General features: G+C 27.0%; 2 protein-coding genes across 2 annotated transcripts; both read right to left on the bottom strand.

The window, feature by feature from the left end:
* Positions 1 to 64: 64 nt before the first annotated feature.
* Positions 65 to 2,227, bottom strand: LOC114195451 (lysM domain receptor-like kinase 4). The gene has a single exon (XM_028085931.1). The coding sequence runs from the start codon at positions 2,085 to 2,087 to the stop codon at positions 177 to 179; it is 1,911 nt and encodes a 636-aa protein (XP_027941732.1). The 5' UTR covers positions 2,088 to 2,227; the 3' UTR covers positions 65 to 176.
* An 8,819-nt stretch (positions 2,228 to 11,046) lies between these two features.
* Positions 11,047 to 12,637, bottom strand: LOC114193732 (probable galacturonosyltransferase-like 1). Its single transcript, XM_028083645.1, has one exon. The coding sequence runs from the start codon at positions 12,448 to 12,450 to the stop codon at positions 11,416 to 11,418; it is 1,035 nt and encodes a 344-aa protein (XP_027939446.1). The 5' UTR covers positions 12,451 to 12,637; the 3' UTR covers positions 11,047 to 11,415.
* Positions 12,638 to 23,317: the final 10,680 nt, after the last annotated feature.

Here is a 23,317-nt window from a genome sequence, read left to right as displayed (position 1 = left end):
TCAGGTGGCCACCATGGAAAGGAATAACGATTGGTAAAAACAGATGCTAGAGCAGTAAGTAATGTCTGTTTAAATGAACCAAACTAAAACTCTACTTAAAATACGTATAATATATTGAAATTAATTGCAAAGGTAATGGAAGTCTACATTCTATCTCTGGTTTCCAAAGTATAATTTCACATCTCCATGCTGAGACTATTGTTGATGCTGGGACTACTGTTGATGCTAAGTGGTAATATTTGGTCCATATAGCTTACATATATTTTCAATAAGCTAGAAACTACTTCTACTATGGTTGGCCTCTCTTCTGGTTCTTCAATCAAGCAGGTTAGACCTAATTTAACTAGCTGCAGAGCACACACTTTCTCATTGTTTCCAGTGAAGCTAGGATCAACGAACAAACTCACTTTCTCTTCTTCATTCTCTTTACCAATGAAGCTTACTATGACTACATGAAGCATTGCTTCTCTCTCTTCTGGTATAGTAACAAAATCTTTACCTGTGATCAATTCCAACAGTACCACTCCAAAAGCATAAACGTCCATTTTGGTGGTGACCATCCCTGCTTCCAGATACTCTGGAGCAATATAACCCCTCTCCATAAACAAGGCACGAGTGGAAGTTATTTTCCTTTCTGATTCTTCAGCTAGAGCGAAATTTGCTATCTTGGCTCTTAGATCTCTGTTTAGAAGAATGTTTCCACTGTTTATGTTCCTGTGCACATAGGAAGGTTCAGTGAAGTTGTGAAGATACTGAAGACCATTGGCAATATCCAGAGCAATCAAAATCCTCTTTGCCAAAATCTGGTGCTCGGTAGTCCTGTTTTCGCTTAGCCATTCTCTCAAAGAGCCATTTTCCATGTACTCATAAACAAGATAAGAACAAGCATCGTTTTCACAGTAACCTTGCAGCTTTATCAGGTTGAAATGGTTGATTCTTTTCAGCAAATTCACTTCCTTGGATGCATCTCCTCTCATTTTTTTAACAGCCAATATGTTCCTGTCATTACCAAATACCCCACGAAACACAGAACCTTTAATTCTATTCTTTGAACTAAAATTTTCTGTGGCCTCATTTATTTCCTCAAACTTATAAACTTTAGATTGATGCTCAATGATCGCTATCTCACCACGGATATCATCTGAAGACACCCTCTTTGCTTTCTCACCTTCTTCACCTCTCTTAACGAACCTTGAAGATCTCTTTCTGAACAGAAAAACCCCATAAAGAACAGCACAGAGAACCACAACGGAACCCCCTGTGATGGCAATAGCAGTGTGGAATTTCCTCTTTGACTTGCACTTCATGGAGCTGCAAACAAGAGGAGGTGACATATCAGGTGGATCACTAACAACTGTAGTCATTGAACTCGGAGGTTCACTAGGCAAAGGAATCAGAACAGTTGTGAAGGGATAAAGATTTTCTGCTGGTGTGTTAAAACCATTGGCCTCAACCACATTACTTTCTGCTACATTGAATCTTGCAGCAATACTTGTAATGTTATCACCCCAGTTCACTGAGTATGTCAGCAAATACTTGGTGCCGTTCGTGACCTGATGCATTGTAGGACAAGCACATCTGAGTGGCACGTGCAACTCCATGCCTGGAAGCAAATCAAATTCCCCATATGGATTAGCACGCATTAGGGAATCACAAGTGGTCAAACCCTGAAAAGTGTTATTTGCCACTGTGAAATATGTTGGGTGTTGCCCCAATACATATTCAGTTTCAGCTTGGTAATAGTCCCTGGTTAAACAAGAACAGTTCATAGGGACAATCATTTCTTTCCCAGTTGGGAACTCCGTGAGCACAGTTGCACCATTGATTCTTGCAACCTCTTCTGGGTTTGATGATGTGAGGTTGGAAACTGTGAGAATGGAATTAAAAGGAGGTCTTGATTTGAAGATTAAGAAGGCCATGCATGATTTGTTGAGGCCATTGCAGGTGTAGAGGAATGTAGGTGATGGCCCCATTTTGTCATCATTCTTGCAGCTGAGAATTGAATTCCCAGAGTAATTTTGCTGAGCCTTGCCATCAAAACAAACTAGAAAAAACGTTATTGTGAAGAGAATTGCAACATGATTCATGGTGACAACAAAACAAGACTATGAAGAACACATTTGAGTGTGTGATAATTTAAGATGTTTGAGTCTTATTATGCTGCCACTATTATAGCAGAATAACGCGTGATAATTTTTGCTGACTAATTCAGATTATCACAGAAACAAATTGCTGTTTGGAACCACTGTTTTTGTTTAAGAGATGAATTGCATAACTGTGGTGATATTTAAAAATTGACTTGGTTTTGGGGTTGCTTCATATTATATTATGCTGTGATGTAAACTGAGGAAAAAATGAAGATGAAGAAGAATTTGGATTATTTTAATCATTCAGAGAATGAAGCAATGTATAAAAATATACAGCAACTTGAATAAGGTTGTTGAAGATTTTGTCCTTGTATTTTCGTTCTCGAGCTGAGGCTGGCACGGTTTATCTTACTAATTAGATCGTGCTTTGTACATTTTCAAGATCTTCTTTTTAATTACTCATATCTTTAATTGCTTCACTCTCCTGCTACTTATACTGCGTCAAATTGAAACACCACAATATTACGCAAACAAAAAGACAATTTGTGAAATGATTAAGAAAAATTACCTTAGTTAATGTAGACAAACAAAACAATATACGATAATATCTTAATGATAATGTCTAGAAACTTCCTTCAATAACCAATCACATGACTCTTATGTCCCTAAGATAAAACACAAAGAAAACAAAAGAGTGAAATAAATTAGTAAAATTAAAATATGTAAATCAATCATACTGTATACCACTCATATTATCAATAATGTATATGTAATGATTGAATGCTTTTGAAAAAATCATATTAAGTTGAGATTTAGATAGATAGTTGTAACACTTATTAAAACAATTTGTTTGTCTTATCATTTGTTTTTTGTTGGTATATATCTCATCCAATAACTTACAACAAATTGATATTTTACACATTTCATCAATTTCATCAAGTATAAGTGACACTTCGCCTTCAACTAAATGACATTCATCTCGATAGACTTTTATTATATTATGTTTTTATTGTGAAAAATAATTTTTTAACAATTAAATTTTTACAACTTTCTCTTATAACTTGAGATAATATCTTTTAAATCATTTTGTATTTTTTTCATTTTTTTAATTTCTTTATATTTCGAAACCATTTAAAAAATGTCATTTTAGATTATAATAGAAAATTGTCAAAATATCAAAATCTGTTTGTTATATGACTAAATCTATTGGTAAAACTCAATAATATCTAGCTATTACTTACATAAAATATCATATAATTTTATGTATTATTCATCAATTACGTTTGAGTGATTCTACATCAACATTCTCAATTCAATTTACATCTTAATTATAAGAAATAGAAAGAAAAAAGCATATAATTTAAATCAACCAATAATAGAATAATTAATTTGTAAGCACAATATAAAAAAGGCTAAACAGAGGGGAGTCGTTTGAAGTGACAACACATTTTTGGAATAACAATTTACATATTGTTTGAGTGTTAACACTCAAACAATGTATTTATGGAGTACGAAAAATTGATTTAGCATATTTCTTGTTTGAAAATTCAACAACTTTTTAACCATCTTAACTTGTAATAAAGAGAAATGTAGTATTGTCTTTCTTTTCTTACATCATTGTTTAAACTATTTGACTTCTGGTATCAAACAACTAATTTCTAGAACCTTCCTCAAGTTTGAAATAATTCATTGTTTAAGTGAGTACAAAAATTTTTTTCAGCATTTTTCTCGCTCAAACTTCAAGTCACAACTTAATTAATGAATATTGTCACTTAAATAATAAGTCGAAAACTTGAATGATAATGTTTTGTAATTTCAATACATGCAATCGTTTGAGTGTTGCTCGAGACCAACTCAGTTATTCAAGCAATATCTAAATAACCAATCAAAATAACAAAAGGTATAAAAAAACTTCAATTTATATTCAACAAATCATGACTGTTCTAACATGTTTTAAACACCAAATGTAACATGTTCTTGTAATCAAATAAACAATTTTATCAACTAACTAAAATATATATCGTCATCATCTAATCCAAACTAAAATAACACAAATTGCTTATTTTAAATCACATTCAATTTGATCAATCTAAAATCTACATTAGAATTCGGTACTTTGTTCTAAAAGATAGTCTTTCAATGTAAACATGAACATTTTAAATATATTGTTGTCTTTTGAAAGCTTTTGAGAGAGAAAATTATATTATAATGTCAAAATTTGAATTTTAATCATCTAAAATAAAACTTGAGACTCATCATCATACTAGCATATGACATTCATGTAAATTAAATTTTTTAATGGATTACTTTAAAGTTAATTTTTTTTAGAGATGTACCAATATTTTTTGTTTTTTCTAATTTGATATTATTATTATTATTAATTAGTTCAATTTATATTATGTAAATCCTAACTAAAATGACATTGTTAACTCTACCAATAATAATAATAATAATAATAATATTATTATTATTATTATTATTATTATTAAAATATTAGTTGCATGCAAATATGAAAATATAGTATAACATGCTTCTCCTCCAAAGTCAAATCTTACATTACCAATATTACTTGTCGTATACGCAATCTTAAAAATGTTGAAAATAACATTTTAACACACTTCATTTCCTTCATCTATTAATTTCGGAGATGTATATTTTCTCATCTTAGATACAAACAAATATACTGTTATGAATTTAATTAGATTAAATTAAAAATATCGAAAAATATTATATTTTTATCGACAGAGAATTTTTACATCTACTTTTGGCAACAAATAAACCCTTAAATTTTTACACAAGAAAACAATTATTATGATGATGTTAATTAAAGCTCGTGATTCTAATACATTAAACATAATTAAAGATAAATTAAGGATAATGACATATACAAATAGCCTTAGCTAATACACCAGCCGGCCAGCATCTCTTTGTTGAAAAAAAAAATAACAACAAAGTCAGACACACTATTATATATTCCCAACATTTTATTCTAATATTTTACTAAAATCGATATTCAACTTCTTCACTTTTCAAAATGCCTAAGAATATACTTTTAAGTATTTATAATCTTTAATGATGGGAATATTCTTTTACTCCTCTCAATTAAATAAACAATTTGTTTGAATGAATTTTTTCTTTAACCATTCATAAGAAGAGAAAATAAGAAATAATTAATTCAATCGTTACACATTATACGAACACATAAAATCAATGCAACCCAAATAATTCAGCACATTTTCGTATAATATTCTGAATCGGTTAAAAAAACATGTTACCTAATAAAATTTGTCAATTTTTTTTAACCTTTTTTAGATACACGTGCCTTGTTTTTTCTTTTTCTTTTTCTTTTTATAAAATGAACTTGTTAATTAATGATAAAATGGAAGGCTTTGGATTTAAACAAAATCTTTCTCATATTGAAAATTTAAGCTTGATCATTTTTATGGAAGAAGTTTTCTATTTTCTATTATTATTGATGAAATCACCTCAAACCCATAAATCAATTTATTTCCGAGAAAATTTAAATTCTCCCCAATAATTTTTATTCTTTTAAATGTTTTGAGTTGGTCTTGTGTAATTTTTTCTTTGCTTTTTGGTCTCTTTGAAATTGAAAAGCAATGCTCTTTATCCATAATATTGTATGATATTATTTTATCAATTAACCCTTTCAAGTAACCAACTATTATTTTGATGTAATGTAGTGTTTCAAGAAAAAGTTAAATAAGTATTAAAGGTTAAATATATTGATTTAAATCTTTAAAGGGATGACATTTTAATTAAATATTTCATAAGAAGTAAAATCAAAATTTAAAATATGTAGACTAAACAATTTGATTTCAAATTTTACAGAAATAAAAAGAAAATACCGAAATCAAAAACTCATTAGTTTTTCCATTATTAAAAATACATTTAAGCTTTTCTATTGATCATTTTTACTTACTAATTATTGAATGCATTTTATATTTTAAAATATTGAATATATATAATTTTAATTTAATACTTTTATTTATTTAATAGGAGTGTACTTTAAAGATTTGTAGATAATACTATCCGAGCTCTCCTTTATAGTATTTTTATTCATAAAAAATGGCAAAACTCTTAGATAAGGAATTCACAACATGAAAATAAATAAAATAAAAGGGCCTAAGCTGGTCCATTCTGAAATTTTGGGCTTCCTGTGAGATCTGGGCCTATTACTCAAAAGTTGACTTGATCTTTAATATTTTGAAAAGTTTCAAAATATTCGTGGAAGATGAAGAAAGTTTAATTTTTTTATTAGATAATATATCATATACTTATTAATAATTTGGTACGTTGCTGACTGATTTTTATTTAAAAAAAATATTGTGATATTATGTTAGCTCACACAAGGTTAGAAGAAGAATTGGTTTTCAGTTTCTTTTTTTTATGTAACATTTATAAGAGCAATGCAAATTTTTCTTAGGTGATATGTGGTTTTTTAAACAGAGTGATTAATTTCACAATATAAAATCAAAGTGTTTTACAATCTAAAATAATTTCTCCTTTATATTATATAAAATTTTATTTATTTACAATTCATTATTATATCTTTCAAATTTGAGCTATTTTGACACTTCTAAACTCATTATTTGTTATTATATGAAAAATATTATTAAAATATAAAATATAAACGATCATAGTAGGCCAAACCAAACTCATGAACAAATAATACATGACAAATTTTCAAGCAAAACTAAGTCCTCTGTACATTGGAACTTGATATCTATTATGGAAAAAAAAATCCAAATATTACTATAGAGTATCTTAAACTCTATTCACTAAATTTATAAGATGGTCCTTTTACATACTTAGATAATGAAATATATAAAAAAATATGAAGCTAATGATAGAATTAAAATGTAATATTTTCTAAAACTTATAAACTAGTGATTGAGTTAAAATATAAAATTTATAAATTAAAATTGAAAGCAATATAAATTTAAAATAAAATAAATAAATGTAATCTGGAATGAGATCTGAGCTCAATCACATAAGACATTAACACTACTTTCAACTCAACCCAAAATTTTAAGCCAATGGATTTATGGATCTTTTATCCTTATATAGTACTTTACTTTTTCATTTATAGTCAATATAAAACTTAAACTCACATTTGAATTCCTAACATTTTCTGATATGTTTTCTTACATTTTATAAAATGGCACACGCAATCTATACGAGTTTCTTGGAGTGAAGAGGTAACAACCAATTAGTTTAAGTTTTTTCCCACTTTCTATCATAACCCTAGTTAATGAAAAAATATTATTAAAAAACTATTATTTTTAAGAGGAGAGGTCAATTTAGTCACGATATAACATTTTTTCTTTTGTGACAGAAGATCTTCCATGACTATAACTTTAATACTATATATTAATTAATCCTACAAGATATTTGTTATATAAAATGTAGTCACTATCTTGAATTAACGATGCGTAAACAATAAATAAAGTTGTTGTAGTGTTGTGAGGAAAATTCAAGGAAGCTCGGAATTAAAAGGACATTATCAACTCTTAATTAAAAATGGTGAGGCATATTAAAATTTTCGTTTAATTAAAACTACTTTAATTGGGTGATTAAATTAAACCCATTGATTAATTTGTTGGCTATACACGTACTATGTTAATGTGAGTGTATGTGTTTTTATTTCAATGAATTAAAGAAAATTATTTTAAGCCGATAATTATGTATGCTCATTATTTTTATTGATAGCTTAACTCAATTTTACAAAATTGACTTAAAATATGAGATATTGACTCACTTATAGAATTTAAATTTATCTTATATTTAATTGATATGAAATCTTCACCACACTCCGTCTATCAAACTTATACTATCTCAATATTAATTATAATCGAATTTATCATTTCATCTCTAGCAAACTAATTTTTGTGAAAAAAATAATCACATAAACAAATGGACAAAAATTAACTTTATAGGAGATAGATGTAAATTCTAATTAGATATTTGAAATATTTTATAAAATAGTAATTATATTATTCATAGATTAAGATTATATTAGATTTTGATATTGGACACTTAATTTATGTTCATGATAAAAACTAAACTATTTTTACGGAAAAGTTATTGCTCGTAAATAAATGGACAAGAATTCATTTTATAGTAGATAGGTGTAAATTCTAGTTAGATCTGAAAAATCTTTATAAATCTTAATTATATTATTTATAGATTAAGAGGATATTGATATCTCAATATCTTAACTTAGACACTTAATATAGAAATTTAAGATAAACATTAAACTATTTTTTATAACACGAAAAAGTTTTTACTCATAATTAAATGAATAAAAATTCACTTTACATTAGATAGTATAAATTCTATAGTTAGATATGAAACATCTTTATAAAATAATTGTAATATTTATAAATTGAGATGAATTTGACGTCTTAGTATCTTGGTCGTTTAACCACTTTTTGTTTTTACAAGTATATTTACACAAGAGGAAAATATTAGAACAATATACTAAAAAAGAAAAATAGAATAGAATGTAAAAATATAAATAAAATTCATTTTATAAAGTAATTTTGTTCTTGCAATAATAACACAATGAATTAAAGTGAAATCGAAAGTTTTATAGCGTGTAGACTAATCAAATAAATAATATATAAAAAAGGTATTCACATATCCATTATTTTTAAATTTTAGATTAAAAATAATGTTATTTTTCTTAATAAAAAATTAGTAGAGACAAAATTATATAAAGTTAAATATATTTTTAAATTCTAAATTTAAACGTAAAATTGAAATTTATTTTTATCTAAATTTTGATATATATTAATTCTCAACTTAAAAACAAAAAATATAACCCTTTTAATATATATTTCTCTTTGGTGTTACGAAATATTTGAGATCGATAAAATATATCAAAAATAATGTAAATAATTTAAATATCAATTTAAAATACTATTTAATATATCTAAATAATTAAATTTTATAAACTAAATTATAACAACTTTATGTGTTAATTTGTAAATTTGAAAGTCAATTTATATAAAGATTTGGGACATCAATGATTTGAAATTTATGTCAATATTTAAAAAATAAAAACATATTTAATTGGTATAAAATATTAAACTTCTCATATTAATGCAAGGCAAGTAACACGGGACAAAGATTCGTGCGAGGGTGGTATGGAATAGACACGGAAAGGACCTATGAAAAACATTATACAACTAATTCTACAACCTTATCTACTTTATTTCAATTTATTACTGTTACGTGCTTCACTAAACTCGCCAAAACAGTTTTCGATTCATAAATATCAAAGTTTTGTCGTATTTTATTCTTATTGTTTTAGATTTGAATTTTGGGTTCCTTAGAACAAAATGTGTCGTACAAATCATGTTACCCACTTAGTACTTTTCACTTCACACCTCTCTCTTCTAAATTTGGATTTTTCATATTTCATTTTTCATGTTTTTAATATGTTTTCTCATCACTTGTTTTTTCTTCCTCTACCGACACTGCTTCCGTCCTTTTTCTTCTTTTTTTCAATTAAATATTCATCTCAGAACACATTATTTTATCACAGAACACTGTATATAATAATTGTTTTAGGTTAGAAAATAAGTTAAGAAATAAAATAAATAAGTAAAAAAAGGGTGAATTGCATTCATATTGTCCAGGTTGTCAAGTGATGAATCGCCATGATGTTGCAAGATTCTTTTTTTTTTTATGTGCTGAATCTGAGACAAAAATATATATAAAAAATAATTGTTCTTTTTTTAGTTTATTGATGTGCGAATTTAGATTAATTTATTTTGAAATAAAAACAGGTTTCTAAATGAAAGAATTTAACAAAAAATTGTCTTGAAAATTTAGTTTAAGGTTCACATTGTTTTGTGGCATAACAATGTTTTCTCACCCAGTATTTCCGATGCCAAGTTCTTTTTCTATCTTAAATTAAAATATAACATGGTAAACAATGAGGTTCAGTTAAAAATTATATTAAAAATATTAAAATAAAAATTGTCAATATAATATTATATAATTAATTTAATTATCTTATTTTGCAAAATTACTTCTAATTTTTCGTTTCTTTATTTTCGATTTGTAGGGGGGAGAGGGTACAGTACATTCCACCGTCACATTAGAAATGAATTTTAGTAATAAAAATTTGAAATTAAATCATAGTTTGTTGACCTCCAATCATCAGTTTCTCCTTTCTTTTCACTGACAATTACTTATTATTGCACATGTATACTTTAAATTTAATGGCTGGCATAACACCTTTCCAACCTCATCTTATTCCTTTCAAGTTCAACTTATAAACAACACAATCGATTCATTTTTTACATAAATTAATTCAACATATGTGGATAATAAACATTCAGTTTTATATTTTTTACATAATTATTTTGTAACATATTTCTTCTATCTCTTATCATCACATTATTTATTTTATTGTTGTCTTGTTTTTCCATAATATACATTATTTTATTATCATTTTGACCATTTACTAAATAAAACCAATTACTCCTACTACTACTAATATAAATTAATAATATAATGTCTCTTACAGCTGTTTTTGCTTATAACTTTTTAGAAATGTTATAGAATAGATTTTTTTTTTTTCAAAAACATATTAAAAAATTTCCAGTTTATAAAAGTTGCAAATTCATCCATGCAATAATTGTAAAATAACCAGTAAAATCACTTTTTTTTTGGCGTTATTAATCAAAGATTTGACTCAACTCTTTTAAAAAATTCACACATATTGATCTTTAACCTAGAAAAATGTGAAATTGAAACGCACCAATCACTTCCTCTTGCTTGAAACTCAGTCATCTAGAACAAAGCAACATCATCGGAATCCATGAACACACATAATTAGAGCAACAAACCAAGAACTTGGTTCACATTATCAAGCCACAGAAAAAGGAAAACCAGAAAGTAAGGAAGATCCTAACAAACATCTCAGTACAAAATCTTCATCATGTTCAATTATCATCGATCATGAACCAAAAAAGAACGCGTCCAAAACTCATTACAGAACTAATATTCATCTATACACAAACTCATCATATGTTACAACGTTAATCTCACATTCTCCGTCATCGTAAAAAGAAAAATTCACAGACTCACGTATTATAATCTCTGTTTACAGCCATGTTATCAAAATAACAAAATTTAGACATTACCAGACATCTTCGTACTGTGTCAGTTTCACCTTCATCAACACATGCACAATAAAAGCATGTGGAACACATCAAAGTGTAGAATTTGAAGGATGAAAGAAAGCATCTAAATTTCGTTGAGAAAGATATTCACATTTGATTTTATATATTTATTAAGAATCGAGAGAAAATGGGGTGCGTAAAAGATCATAAGGTGACCAAAGAGCATCGAGAGGACAAGGTTTATTAGCGTCCAATCTGACCCAGGGTTTACCCTTCCCACTCCAATGCAACAAACTAACAGGACCAGGGTGAAGATCCCGACACAGACCACGAAAGTTGTCTCCTCCGAGACCGTGCTGGTTCCACCTATGATCCACCGGAACAATGTTCCCCGCAAAAACAAGCAAAAACGGCGGCAACGAACCCAGTTCGTAGATTCTCATCCTCTTCTGAACCTCCATCCACTCTTCGATCTTCCTCGTGTACTCCCCCACGCGCCACCGCTCCAAATCGATCACCATCACCCCCGTGTTGAAGTAACAGGCCCTCCGCTCCGCGAACGTCAGCGAGAGCGAAGGGTTGGACCAGAACGTGGGCGTGAAGTAGGAGGTGAAGTTGGCGTTGCAGTATTCCGGCGCCGCCAGCACACTGTGTTCTCCCAGCGGCGTGGCTGCGAGCTTGGCGATGTCGTCGACCAGTACGAGGTCGGAGTCGAGGTAGACGACGCGCTTGACGCAGCGTGGGATTAAGGTGGGGAAGTAGCTGCGCGCGTAGTTGAGGGGGCAATCGAGTGCGGCGCGGATTGAGGTGGAGATGAGGCCGGAAACGAGGTGGTCGTGGAAGGGGTAGATTTGGAAATTGAGGTAGGGGAAGGAGGTGGCGATGGTGGCGCGTAGGAGGGACGCGTGGGAGGAGCATACGAAGTGGAAGAAGACGTTTTGGGAGCAGGAGGAGTGTTGGAGGACGGAGAGGATCGCCGCCATTGAACCTCGGATGTATGTCGTGTCCAGCGTCATTGCCACGTGGACAGCTTCTTCGGAGCATAATAGGTTGTCGGAGAGAGAAGGACATTTTGGAGAGTTGTAGAATTGAGGTGCTTCTTTGAATTGTAGGGTGAAGAAGGTGTTTGTGGAAGACACACACGAGAAAAAAAAGAAGAAGAGGGTGAGAGTTTTTAGAAAGTGTGCTGATTTTGAATTGGACATGGTTGTTGTGTGTGTGTGTGTAGTGAGAATGAATGAAAAATAAGAGAGATGTTTGGGATGGCTTATAATTGGAGTTTGAGGTTACGAAGAACACGGTTTTGAGTTAGCTAGCAAAGTTATAAAGTATATTAACAATAGAGAAAGATTGAGAGAATAAAGTCAAGAATACATATCAAATAATGAAGGGGAAGTTGGTGGAGTTCACAAAGATTTTCAGCTTACTCATATTATAATGAAAAATCATCTTTTTTATACATATTTTTTGAAAAAAAAAATATATTATTATGATAATTATAATGTTATTGTTTGAGTGGTTGTGTGGGATGGGGAGCCTTGCCTTCTTGCTAAGGTTTGTATGCACTTGGTATTAATAGTAGATATTGAAGGAGGGATGGGAATAGAAAATAGGGTATTCCACTTACACAAACATGGTATGTACTTCTGTGCTGTGTAGTATGTTGCCATGAATGAAAAACTATCTCAATTTTACAACTCAAATACACTCCATCTTCATGCTTCATTCAATTTTTATTTTTATTACATGTCGTCGAGAGAGATGTATTTGTACACTCTAAACATTTTTTTTTCAGATACTCAATAATAACTATAGTAAAATCAAATAATACATCTGCACATCCTGATAAACGCTTTGATTTGTCTCTATATACTGAAATGAAAATAGTAAATGTGTATTCGTAACAGTTATCTACTATGCAAGTACATTTTCAAACCAAACATGTTTATATTTTTGCTATTTCACTTAGGAGAGCCTCAGATTTTTCACTCAAGGAAATAGAGATTAGGATTTTTTTAGGATTTTGACTCATACTTGGACTACAATCATTCTAAATCATATATATAGGATTGCAATCATTGAGAGATTGTAGTTTCCATATGATTATATGACATTAGTCTTACACATATAAGACATTTGACACCACTTTAACCCCAAAATCTTAAGACAATGTTGTTATGAATCTTTACTTTTATATAGTGTTTAATTTTGTCTATTTTATCCAATGTGGATATTTCCGACAAAAGTATACTTATTTATTTAGGTTTAACTAAACTCAACTCCACCTTAGTTTCAATTTTTGTAATCTTTCATTAGCTAATTATCTTTCACGGTATATGAATCAATATTTACTTATAATCTTTGACTATTTTTTTACTAAATTTGTAATTTCTACATTTTTTATATTTTTAGAATATATATTTTTTAAAATGTATTATATTATTTAATATTTAAAGACACACATGCAGTTAATAAAATATTATTGTCATTATTATTTAATAATTGTGTTGAGATTATATACTTATCGTCCAATTGGCAAGTTCTTTTGTTATTTAAGTTAGTTTTTGACACAATTTTACTTACAGTACTGATTGCTTTTAAGTTTGAAATGAACTCTGTAACAATATTTGTCTGAAAATGATATCTTACGATATTAATAGAGAAAAGTATATATAAATTATTATCATCTTCAACTTTTACGATGTTAAATTTATAGGCGTACAAGAATAATTTTATTTTGTCTCATACCAAAAGTTATCAAATACATCAATTTATTTATGTTTGTGATTTAATTCTTTATCTATCAAATATTTAGTTTATTTAAAACATTTAAGAAGAATTTTATCTATTTTAAAAATTAAAAATCATAAGTACGTTATAACATTTATCAATTAATTTGTCAAATACTTCCAAGTAAACCAGTTAACTTATCAGTTAAAAACTTATAAATTAAAATGATTATGAACTTCTAAGTTATCAGTTTTATTAACCAGCACAATAATGTATTTTATATGTCATTTAGAAATGAGTTTGTTTCTTAATTGGTTGAACTGAATATTGTAATATATTAGTTTAATTCAACACACGAACAGTTCAATTCAATATTGGAATATAATGCGTTAAAGAGTTATTAATTTTTATTTAAACGAATAAAAATAAATTTTTTGATGACTTTTAATACACTTCATTATGAGTTGTGCTGTATTTATTAAATTCATAATGCACTATTAGCAAGTACCGTACATTTAACTGACACATGTCAATGATTTTAATTGACTCGTTTAATTAACCCAATCTTCATTTCATTGACTCGCTTGGTTTCAATAATAATTAACTAGTATCAACTACGAGAAATTAATTGAAAAAATAAACTTAGTTGTTTACATGACTCTATACTATTATTGTAGTTAATCAAACTAGATATTGTTATGTATTAATTATGCTTGCATGTTTTTATTGAGAATATTGCAACACTAGTATTTTATTAATTCCTTTAGAATATATTTGTTAATGCAGTCTTATTTAAGATTGTAAATATATTATAGTATCTGAATTTTATAATATCACGCGAATAACACTAATTACTTAATTGGAGAATGTAAACAAATTAAACATTATTAGCAACAATAATAAAGGTGTGAATTTAGGTTTGAACAAAAAAGTGAAACCGCGTAGAAGCACGTGCATGCACGTGATGAAGACAAGTTTTTGAGTTTTGGCCCATTCTCTGAAATTCCTTTTTCCATTTATACTTTGTTTCTTTCTGAAAAGAAAACCAATGATATCACTAAAGTTCAAATATATGGAAGCACCGCCATTTGAACCAAAACTAAAACGCGCTTTCCTTCAAAATGCTCTCAAAATTCATCACTTTGTTCATTATGTGCTAACTAAGCCTCTTCTAATTACATAAGTGCTTAATGTTTTGGTATATCCAATAAATTTTTTTAGGTTTAATTAGTTGGATTATATACATTTTTATTTAGATGTATCAGTCTAATACCCACTTTTAAAAAAGTGTCAATTGAATCACAATTTTTGAAAATATGTCTTAATTAGGTCATTTTCAACAAAAAATTATTAACATTGTTAACGGTATTGATATTTAAAATGACTTACAAAATTAAGTATTGATATTTATATCAAAATTTAGTAGTAAAAGTCATGAATTAAGTTAACAGCTTTAGTAATTTTTTTCTGAAAGAGACTTGATTAAGACAATTTTTCAAAAGTTACGATTAAATTGACACATTTTTAAAAGCGGATATCAAGCTGACACATCTAAACAAAAATGGGTACCATCCAACTAATTAAACCTAAATTTTACATCGTTTAGAAGTCGATATCAAATATAGTTTAAATATTAATTTCTTCCTATATTCTTCGATGAGTATTTAAAAAAGAAATCATGACGAAGATCTACACTTCAAAATAAATAATATTTTAGAAATATGGTTGTCGTTCCTAATAATGTTGTAAACAGACTTGAATTGAGTCGAAACATTTACATCATTTGTGGAGACCAACAATTATCCTTGTCACTAAAAGATTATTTTGGTATATCCGATAAATCTAAAAAAGAGTTTAAGAGTTAAACTTCAATAAAAAAATATTTTTTAGTTTAATGTCTTATGACACACTTTTTTATTTTCCATTCAATCTTTTAACCGTCGGTGCCAAATCATTAATCCAATGTCACTATCGGTTGAAACAAATGGTCAAAAAGTCAAACTTATCATTTCTCATCTTCTTCGTGTGTATACAAGTTCATCTCCCTTTAATGGTATTAAAATCTCATTTACTTGACAATTTAGGGTTTTGTTTAATTTTTCTTGCGAATGCAAGTTAAGAGTTTTTAATATTTAAGAATAAATTAGATAAGTACACTAAAGTACAGTTTAAACGTAGAAAGGAGGGGTTTATGGTATTAATGAAATGTTAGAAAAATAAACAATATTAAATCCTTTTGATATTAATTTCCACATGGAAGGTGGAAAATGAAAAATTTGGAAAAGTTTGTGCAGAAAGGAGAGTGAAAGAAAGTTTGGTTTGATGGATTACAGTTGTGGAGAGCATTGAAGAGTGTAATCTACGATGTTGTTGGGATTTTTGTGAAAATGAGTACACACAAGTACTACGTCATTCATTCACTGTTCACACATCCTTTGCACATGTTTTCATACCTTTTTTCAACTTTTTATGTCTTTTCTGCATTATCTTATTATATAATAATAATAATAATAATAATAATAAAATCCCTATACTCATTTTTTGAATCAGATAGTTCAGTCTTTTGACAGTGTAATTGAATTTTCATCTTTTGTTCTTATCCAAATATATCTAAAGGCAAATTGGAAAAGAGATAAGTTTGAAAAGAGTGAAGGGATAAATTTAAATAAATTTAAAAGTAAAATTTGTTTGTATTTTTGACATGAAAGTAAAAATAAAGATATACAAAAATAAAAGTTATAAGAATTTATGAAAAAATGGATGAATGTTATAGAATTAAAAATAATAATAAATTATAATATAAAATTATTATTTTAATTTTATAATTAAAATTAATATATTATTTAATTATTATTATTATATTGTTCTTATTTATTTCAACCTGAATTTTCGTATTCAATTTTATCTGACAGATTCATTGTTAATAAGCTAAACTATAATAAAAAAGAGATGGCTAACAAACATGCAAATTTGTTACAATCATTAACTGATAAATAATTGTTAATTAGATAGAAATCAATGATTTTTTTAAATGTAGCTTCCAATAAGGATTGCATCTTTATTATTTTTTGATGGAAAATAACACATTCTACATTTTATATATCAATCTTGATAAATGAATAATTAATTTGCAACACCACAAAATGTAGTCTTCCTACTAAGCTCTTAATAGAAACCAAATTGATTATATGGAATAAAATATCCATAATGAATATACTATGATTTGAAGCATTTGAGGATCGAGAAATATTATGAAATATGTTGATGATGCAAACAAGAATAAACCTTTTGCAGGTAAAGTGGTTGTTTTGGATAAGACTTTAGACAAATTTTGTTCATGGCAAAAAAAGTTGAACTAAGTATAATGTCATCAAATCAACAATAACCTAACACGAGTTATGAAAATATTGCAAAGTATTAAAACTTTTCAAGAATATGTGATTAAATACTTCCACATATCAAACTGCAACAAATATCAAGAATTTATTATTGATTAAATATTGAAAATTGAAGATAAAAACATGAATTTTAATAAAAATGGTGAAAACATTCTTCATAAATAAAAGAAAGAGAATTCTAGATTTTTCTTTTTTCTGCTAGACTATGGTTAAGAAATGTAAAGGTGAAAAGTTTTAATAAAATGGAAACAAATGGACTGGACCAGAGAATGAAACAAAATCAAATATAAATTATTGAGATATGTATCTATTATAAATTACGATGGAATTAGTTGTAATAAGAAAAAAAGGTTTTCTATATGTATTAGCACAATTATGTCTATTAGCAATTATGGGTAACTTTGTATCTATCACTATAATCTTAGATAACTATTAAAAAATATACGTCAGACATTATTGATTTAACAAATTCTTTTAATAATATCTAACAACAAAATTTTACTAATAAAATTTTATTCGTTATTTTTTCACCAAAAATATTTTTTTATCAACGAATATTAATCTTTGCCGATGAATTATAATTCCATACTTTTTATGATTTGTAGAAAAAGAAAAGCAAAAATAAATTTTCAAAAAGTTTAATAAATACCAATTTAATTCATTTAGCTTGTTATATTTTTGCCGTTGGTTCTTTAAACTAAAAGCTGTCCTTTTAATTTTTGTGTCCATCTAAAATTTGCCTTAATTAAATAATGATACATCATTAACACACATTTGGCTTATTTGACTTTAGTAAAAAAAAAAAAAAAACTTTCATATTCCGCTTCTGTTTTTTATTTCAAACAAACGTTACTATTAAAATATAATTTTAACCATTAACATTTAAATTGTGTCATATATAATAATTAAATTATATTCTAATGACAACATATCACAATTAATAAAAGATGAATATAAAATATTGAAACTCCGAGAGATACTATAAAAGAACAAAATCAAGGAATAGCTTATAGCATAACTCTTAAGAACAAAATAATAAATTTTAACTATCTATTTATATTTTTGTGTCAATTAGGGTTAACCCTAGTAATATTTTAAATAAATATGAGTAAACCTTCACTTTCAAGAGTGTATAATTCCAAAAATTTAATAATTTCTTCCTCTAACATTGGGAAAATAACATTTATACCTCATTCATACTTTTCATGATATTTGTAACTGGTGGCGGATGATTTTGGGGCAGGGAGGGCCTGGCCCCCAAATTTTGAATTTTTTTTAAATTTTATATATATATATATATATATATATATATATATATATATATATATATATATATATATTATTTTTTTGGAAATTTATTAAAACTTTTAATTGTAAGTATTATATTTTAAGATTGTATCAAAATTAAATTGTGTATTTTTTATTTATTTTATAAAGCACAACATTTAATTTTAATAGATAATAAAGAATAAAAATATTTATGTTTAATTTCTTTTTTGATTTTTGTTTTTGTCAAAAAATTACACTAAAATTATATTAATTACATCATAAAGCAAATCATTCATATTAAAAATTTCAATTTTAATGAAAGAATCATTAATTCGTTTTAAGAGATTTAAAGAAATTGATCATAAAAGACCAAATTATATTAGTTTTTTAAAAATCATGACGAAATTGAGACTAAAGAAAATGGAGGACCAACTTAACATTTTTAAACAAAAATCATGAATCAAAAGAGTAATTAAACCAAATATTTATTAAGATAATTTTTATTTTCATTCTTATTATGTTTTTAATTTTTTCACAAATTGTAATCATCTCTCACTCTCATATGTTTTCTCTCTCTTTTTTTTTCTTGAAGAAAAAATGTTAGACACAAACTCTTCTTTTTTGCTTTCATTTCTCATTTATGCTCTTCTTTCCTTGTCTCTTGTTTCACTTGATAATGAAAACATTGTTTTTTATCTCATCAACTTGCTTTTTGTTAATTTTTGTATGAATATAGAAAAAAAAATGTATCACGTGCTTTTTCATAACCGATTTTTAATTTTAAATTAATTAACATTTTAGTTTATTGTCATTGATATAAATACAAGTAAGATAGTTTTAATTATTCAAAGTTAATACCAATAAAAAACCATAATGTTAGCTTATAAAAATTTTATAATTTTAAACTAATTAAAAAGTTATGAATAAATCAAAATAAGATTTTAAAACTGATTAGCTTACAAAAATGTTACGAGTTTAATGCAAAATAAATTTAAAAGTATATGTGTGAAATAACTAGATAAAATTTGATAGAATTATTTGACAGTTGAAACAGAATCTAACAGTAAATAATTAAATATATAATTTGAGAAATTTTAAATTAATAATTAAACGAAGCACCAACATTTTATTTTTATTAATGCTTGGAATTAGATTAAGTTTAATAAATTAGTTATTTTCCTTTTGGGCTTACAATATTGTACGTGGTGAGTGAGTTTCTGTTTCTTTTAGCAATTTCTTCATGCACCCCCATTTCTCATAGATAGTTTAAAATGGGCCTATTTTTTGTCCTATACCTAGTTCATATAAGTTTAAAATGGGCAATTTCTTTTAACACTCCCTATATCTTCTTTCTGCATCTCCATAAATGTAGGAAAAGTCCCTACTACCTATCGGTTGGAAAAATCTTTTTCAAATTGTCCGTTGTAGAGTTCAAAAATATATTTTTGTTACAAACTTATTTTGAATGGAATGATTTGGAATTTTCAAATCTAAAAGTGCTTTTAAATTAAATAGTCCAGAATTATAATATGAATTATATAATTCAAACAGATTAATTGTGTATTCTAAAAATACATCAATGAATATATCTGAAATTCAATTCTGTATTCCATAATTCAAAAAATAAAAAAATGGATTGTAAACTTTAGATTTTTTTTATTATGTAATTCATAATATAGGTCCACATCATGTAATTCCACAAAATGTAATTTATGACTGTATTTTGAATTGTCTAATTTAAAATTTTGAAATATATTTTTATATATAGAATTTTTGTTTTTGAATTCCGCACTTTGAGAATCTAAAACATCAACATTTTTACTTTTTTTAACACCTCCATATAAATGCAAGAAAAATCGGTAAAAGTACAAAAAACTAACTATCATAAAATGACTTTAATAATGTGATATAATTATAAAAAATAAAGATATAAATAATGAAAATTATTAAAATAAATAAATATATTATTTTCTAATGTTTTTCTTTGAAAGAATCATAATAAAATGAGTTTTAAGATGACTTAAAAGGTTTGGAGTTAAAATGTTACTTTGAATTCTAACTTTGCAGCTTTGTTTTGATGTACTAAAGACCGATTTTGTAGTTTTAATCTCTTCTTGTATATAATTGTTTTTTTCTAATTGATGGTCCGAATAAAAAGAGAAAAGAAAGTGAAGAAAAAGAGAAAATTAAGTTTCTCTCTTGCATAAAGAAGAAAAATTTGGAGTTTAGTTCAAAAGTCTTGGCCTCCATTGTTGATTTTTACATTTGTTTAATTACTTGAAATTGCTTGTGCTTGAAGTTTTTAAGAAATTTTTTATTCATTGTGGTTTTAATTTGATATTTTCATGGGAACTACCACAATAATATCTAAGGAAATTCATGATTGTTTGAATTAATTGCTTATATTACTTTTATCATGAAAAATGTAAACATTCACTATTAAAGTTGTTAAAGTTTCTTTTTCTATTATGGCCCTCACCAATTGAATCAGAAGTTATTCTTAGACAGCTGTTTCAATGAATTTTCATAATAAATGGATGAAACACAAATCTACTATTCAATAGATAATTACACAATTTTTTAAATTAATTTAATTTTATAACCAATTAATCATATGTATTAAGAAGTTTTAAATTTTTTAAAATTGGAATATATATATATATATATATATATATATAAGAATTAAGCGAAGATAATTGGTTGGGAATAGTCTAAATGTGAGACAAAAGTCTCATATCGGATAGAATAGATAAAGTTAAACACTATATAAGAATAAAGACCCATAATACCATTACTTTAAGGTTTTGGTATAAAAGTGGTATCAAATACTTTATACGTGTAAGACTAATGTCATATATATATATAACCACAATCTCTCAATGACTATAACCATAACTATAATAAAAAAAGAGTTACTTGGTTCTTTTGTATTTCAGAGTCTCTTTAAATTCAAATATGTAAAAATGGGTCTCTGACTTTTTTTTAGTATAGGGACAAGTCGTAGGAGACAGGACGACATTACAGGTGAAGTCGTCCTGTATCCCACCGATTTCTATTTTTCTTTTTTCTTACAAGCAAAGTCGTCCTTGTATCGAACGATTTCAATTTATATAAAAAGTGAAGTCGTCAGGATATATGACGACTTCACTTTTCGATCTTTATTAACAGTTTTAATTTTTCTGTTATCAAAAACACGGTTTCAATTTTTCAGTTTTTACCCAAAAACTTTTTTATTTGATTTAACATCAAATTAAATCACATTAATAGGTGAATTGTTAGACTGATTTGACTTCTAATTTATTTCCATTTTCAAAGTCCCACACTCAATCATTAACACTGGTTCTGCCTCAAAAACATCCTAAAATTTTGAATAGAGAAAAAGTAACACTACCTCAAAAGCATCCTAAAATTTTGAATAAAAAAAAGTAACACATGTATATGCTATTTTGACTTTAAAGAGAGACTTATACAAACAAACAAAAACTTGCAACTTAAAAAAAAAATTCAAAAGTGAAGTCGTCATGTGTCCTGACGACTTCACTTTTTACTGAACGAAATCGTCTTGTATAAGAACGACTTTGTTTTTTTTTTTAAAAAAATTAGAAACCGGTAGGAGACAGGACGATTTCACTTATAATGTCGTCCTGTCTCCCGACGACTTGTCCCTATATTATTACAAAAAAAAAGTCAGAGACCCATTTTTACAAATTTGAATTGAAAAAGACCCTAAAATACAAAAAAACCGAGTTACTCATACACATGAAGAGAAATATATCATATGACAAAAAGAAAATTCGCCCTTGAAAAGATATTGTTATCTTGAAAGCAAATTATTTAAGAAATAGTAGTAAGAAAAATTCATATATATATTCTAATATCATTTTACAAAAATAAATATAAACCATAGCAAGATAAATTCTTATATATTCTAATATCATCATATAAAAATAAATATTAAACGTAACTCAACTAATAAAATCATATCCTAGAATAAGATTTTCATCGATTTATATAACTTATTTTAATCATAAATCTAGAGCACATCTCTAACATTATTAATTAAAATTTTATATTTGACATACAAAACATAACTCTTTTTATTTAACAATATATCAATCAATACCCAAGATTTTATTACACTTTGGTTTACCTTAACTGTGTAATATTTATCAAACACGTAAGAAAGTTGAACGTAATGTTACAGTATAGACAGAACACAGTAAAGTTTTGTGCACAAATTGTTCTTCACGCCATGGGAAACATGAAAAGCAGAATTAAGGATGTTCCTCGAATGATTCGCCAGCAACAACAATAACAACATTCCCCAAATAATCATAAGCCCTGTTTCTTTCTCTTCTAGAAACGCCAAACCAATGCGGTTGGTGGATGGATCAAAAGGGTGACAACAAATAATCATTTTTAATATTTTTATGCCAAAAAACAATTTTATTTTAAACTTCATCTAACTAAAAGATTTAGTTTTTTTTCTTTTTTCACAGATCTGAATCGATCATTCATTACTTTAATAGTACAAGTTTTGTTGATTTGGTATTTTCAAATACAATATGTACAATTTAGTAAACACGTTTTTGTGATAATGTAAATTAAAAAGCATTAATTGCATTAATTAAATGAAAGTGCAAGTTGGTAGAATAAGGTTAAATGAAGGAACAGA

This window comes from Vigna unguiculata, chromosome 8, assembly GCF_004118075.2.
Source record: "Vigna unguiculata cultivar IT97K-499-35 chromosome 8, ASM411807v1, whole genome shotgun sequence".
NCBI classification, from domain to species: domain Eukaryota; kingdom Viridiplantae; phylum Streptophyta; class Magnoliopsida; order Fabales; family Fabaceae; genus Vigna; species Vigna unguiculata.
Note: the sequence above shows the minus strand (reverse complement) of the source record. Positions and strands in the feature narration are given on the sequence as shown.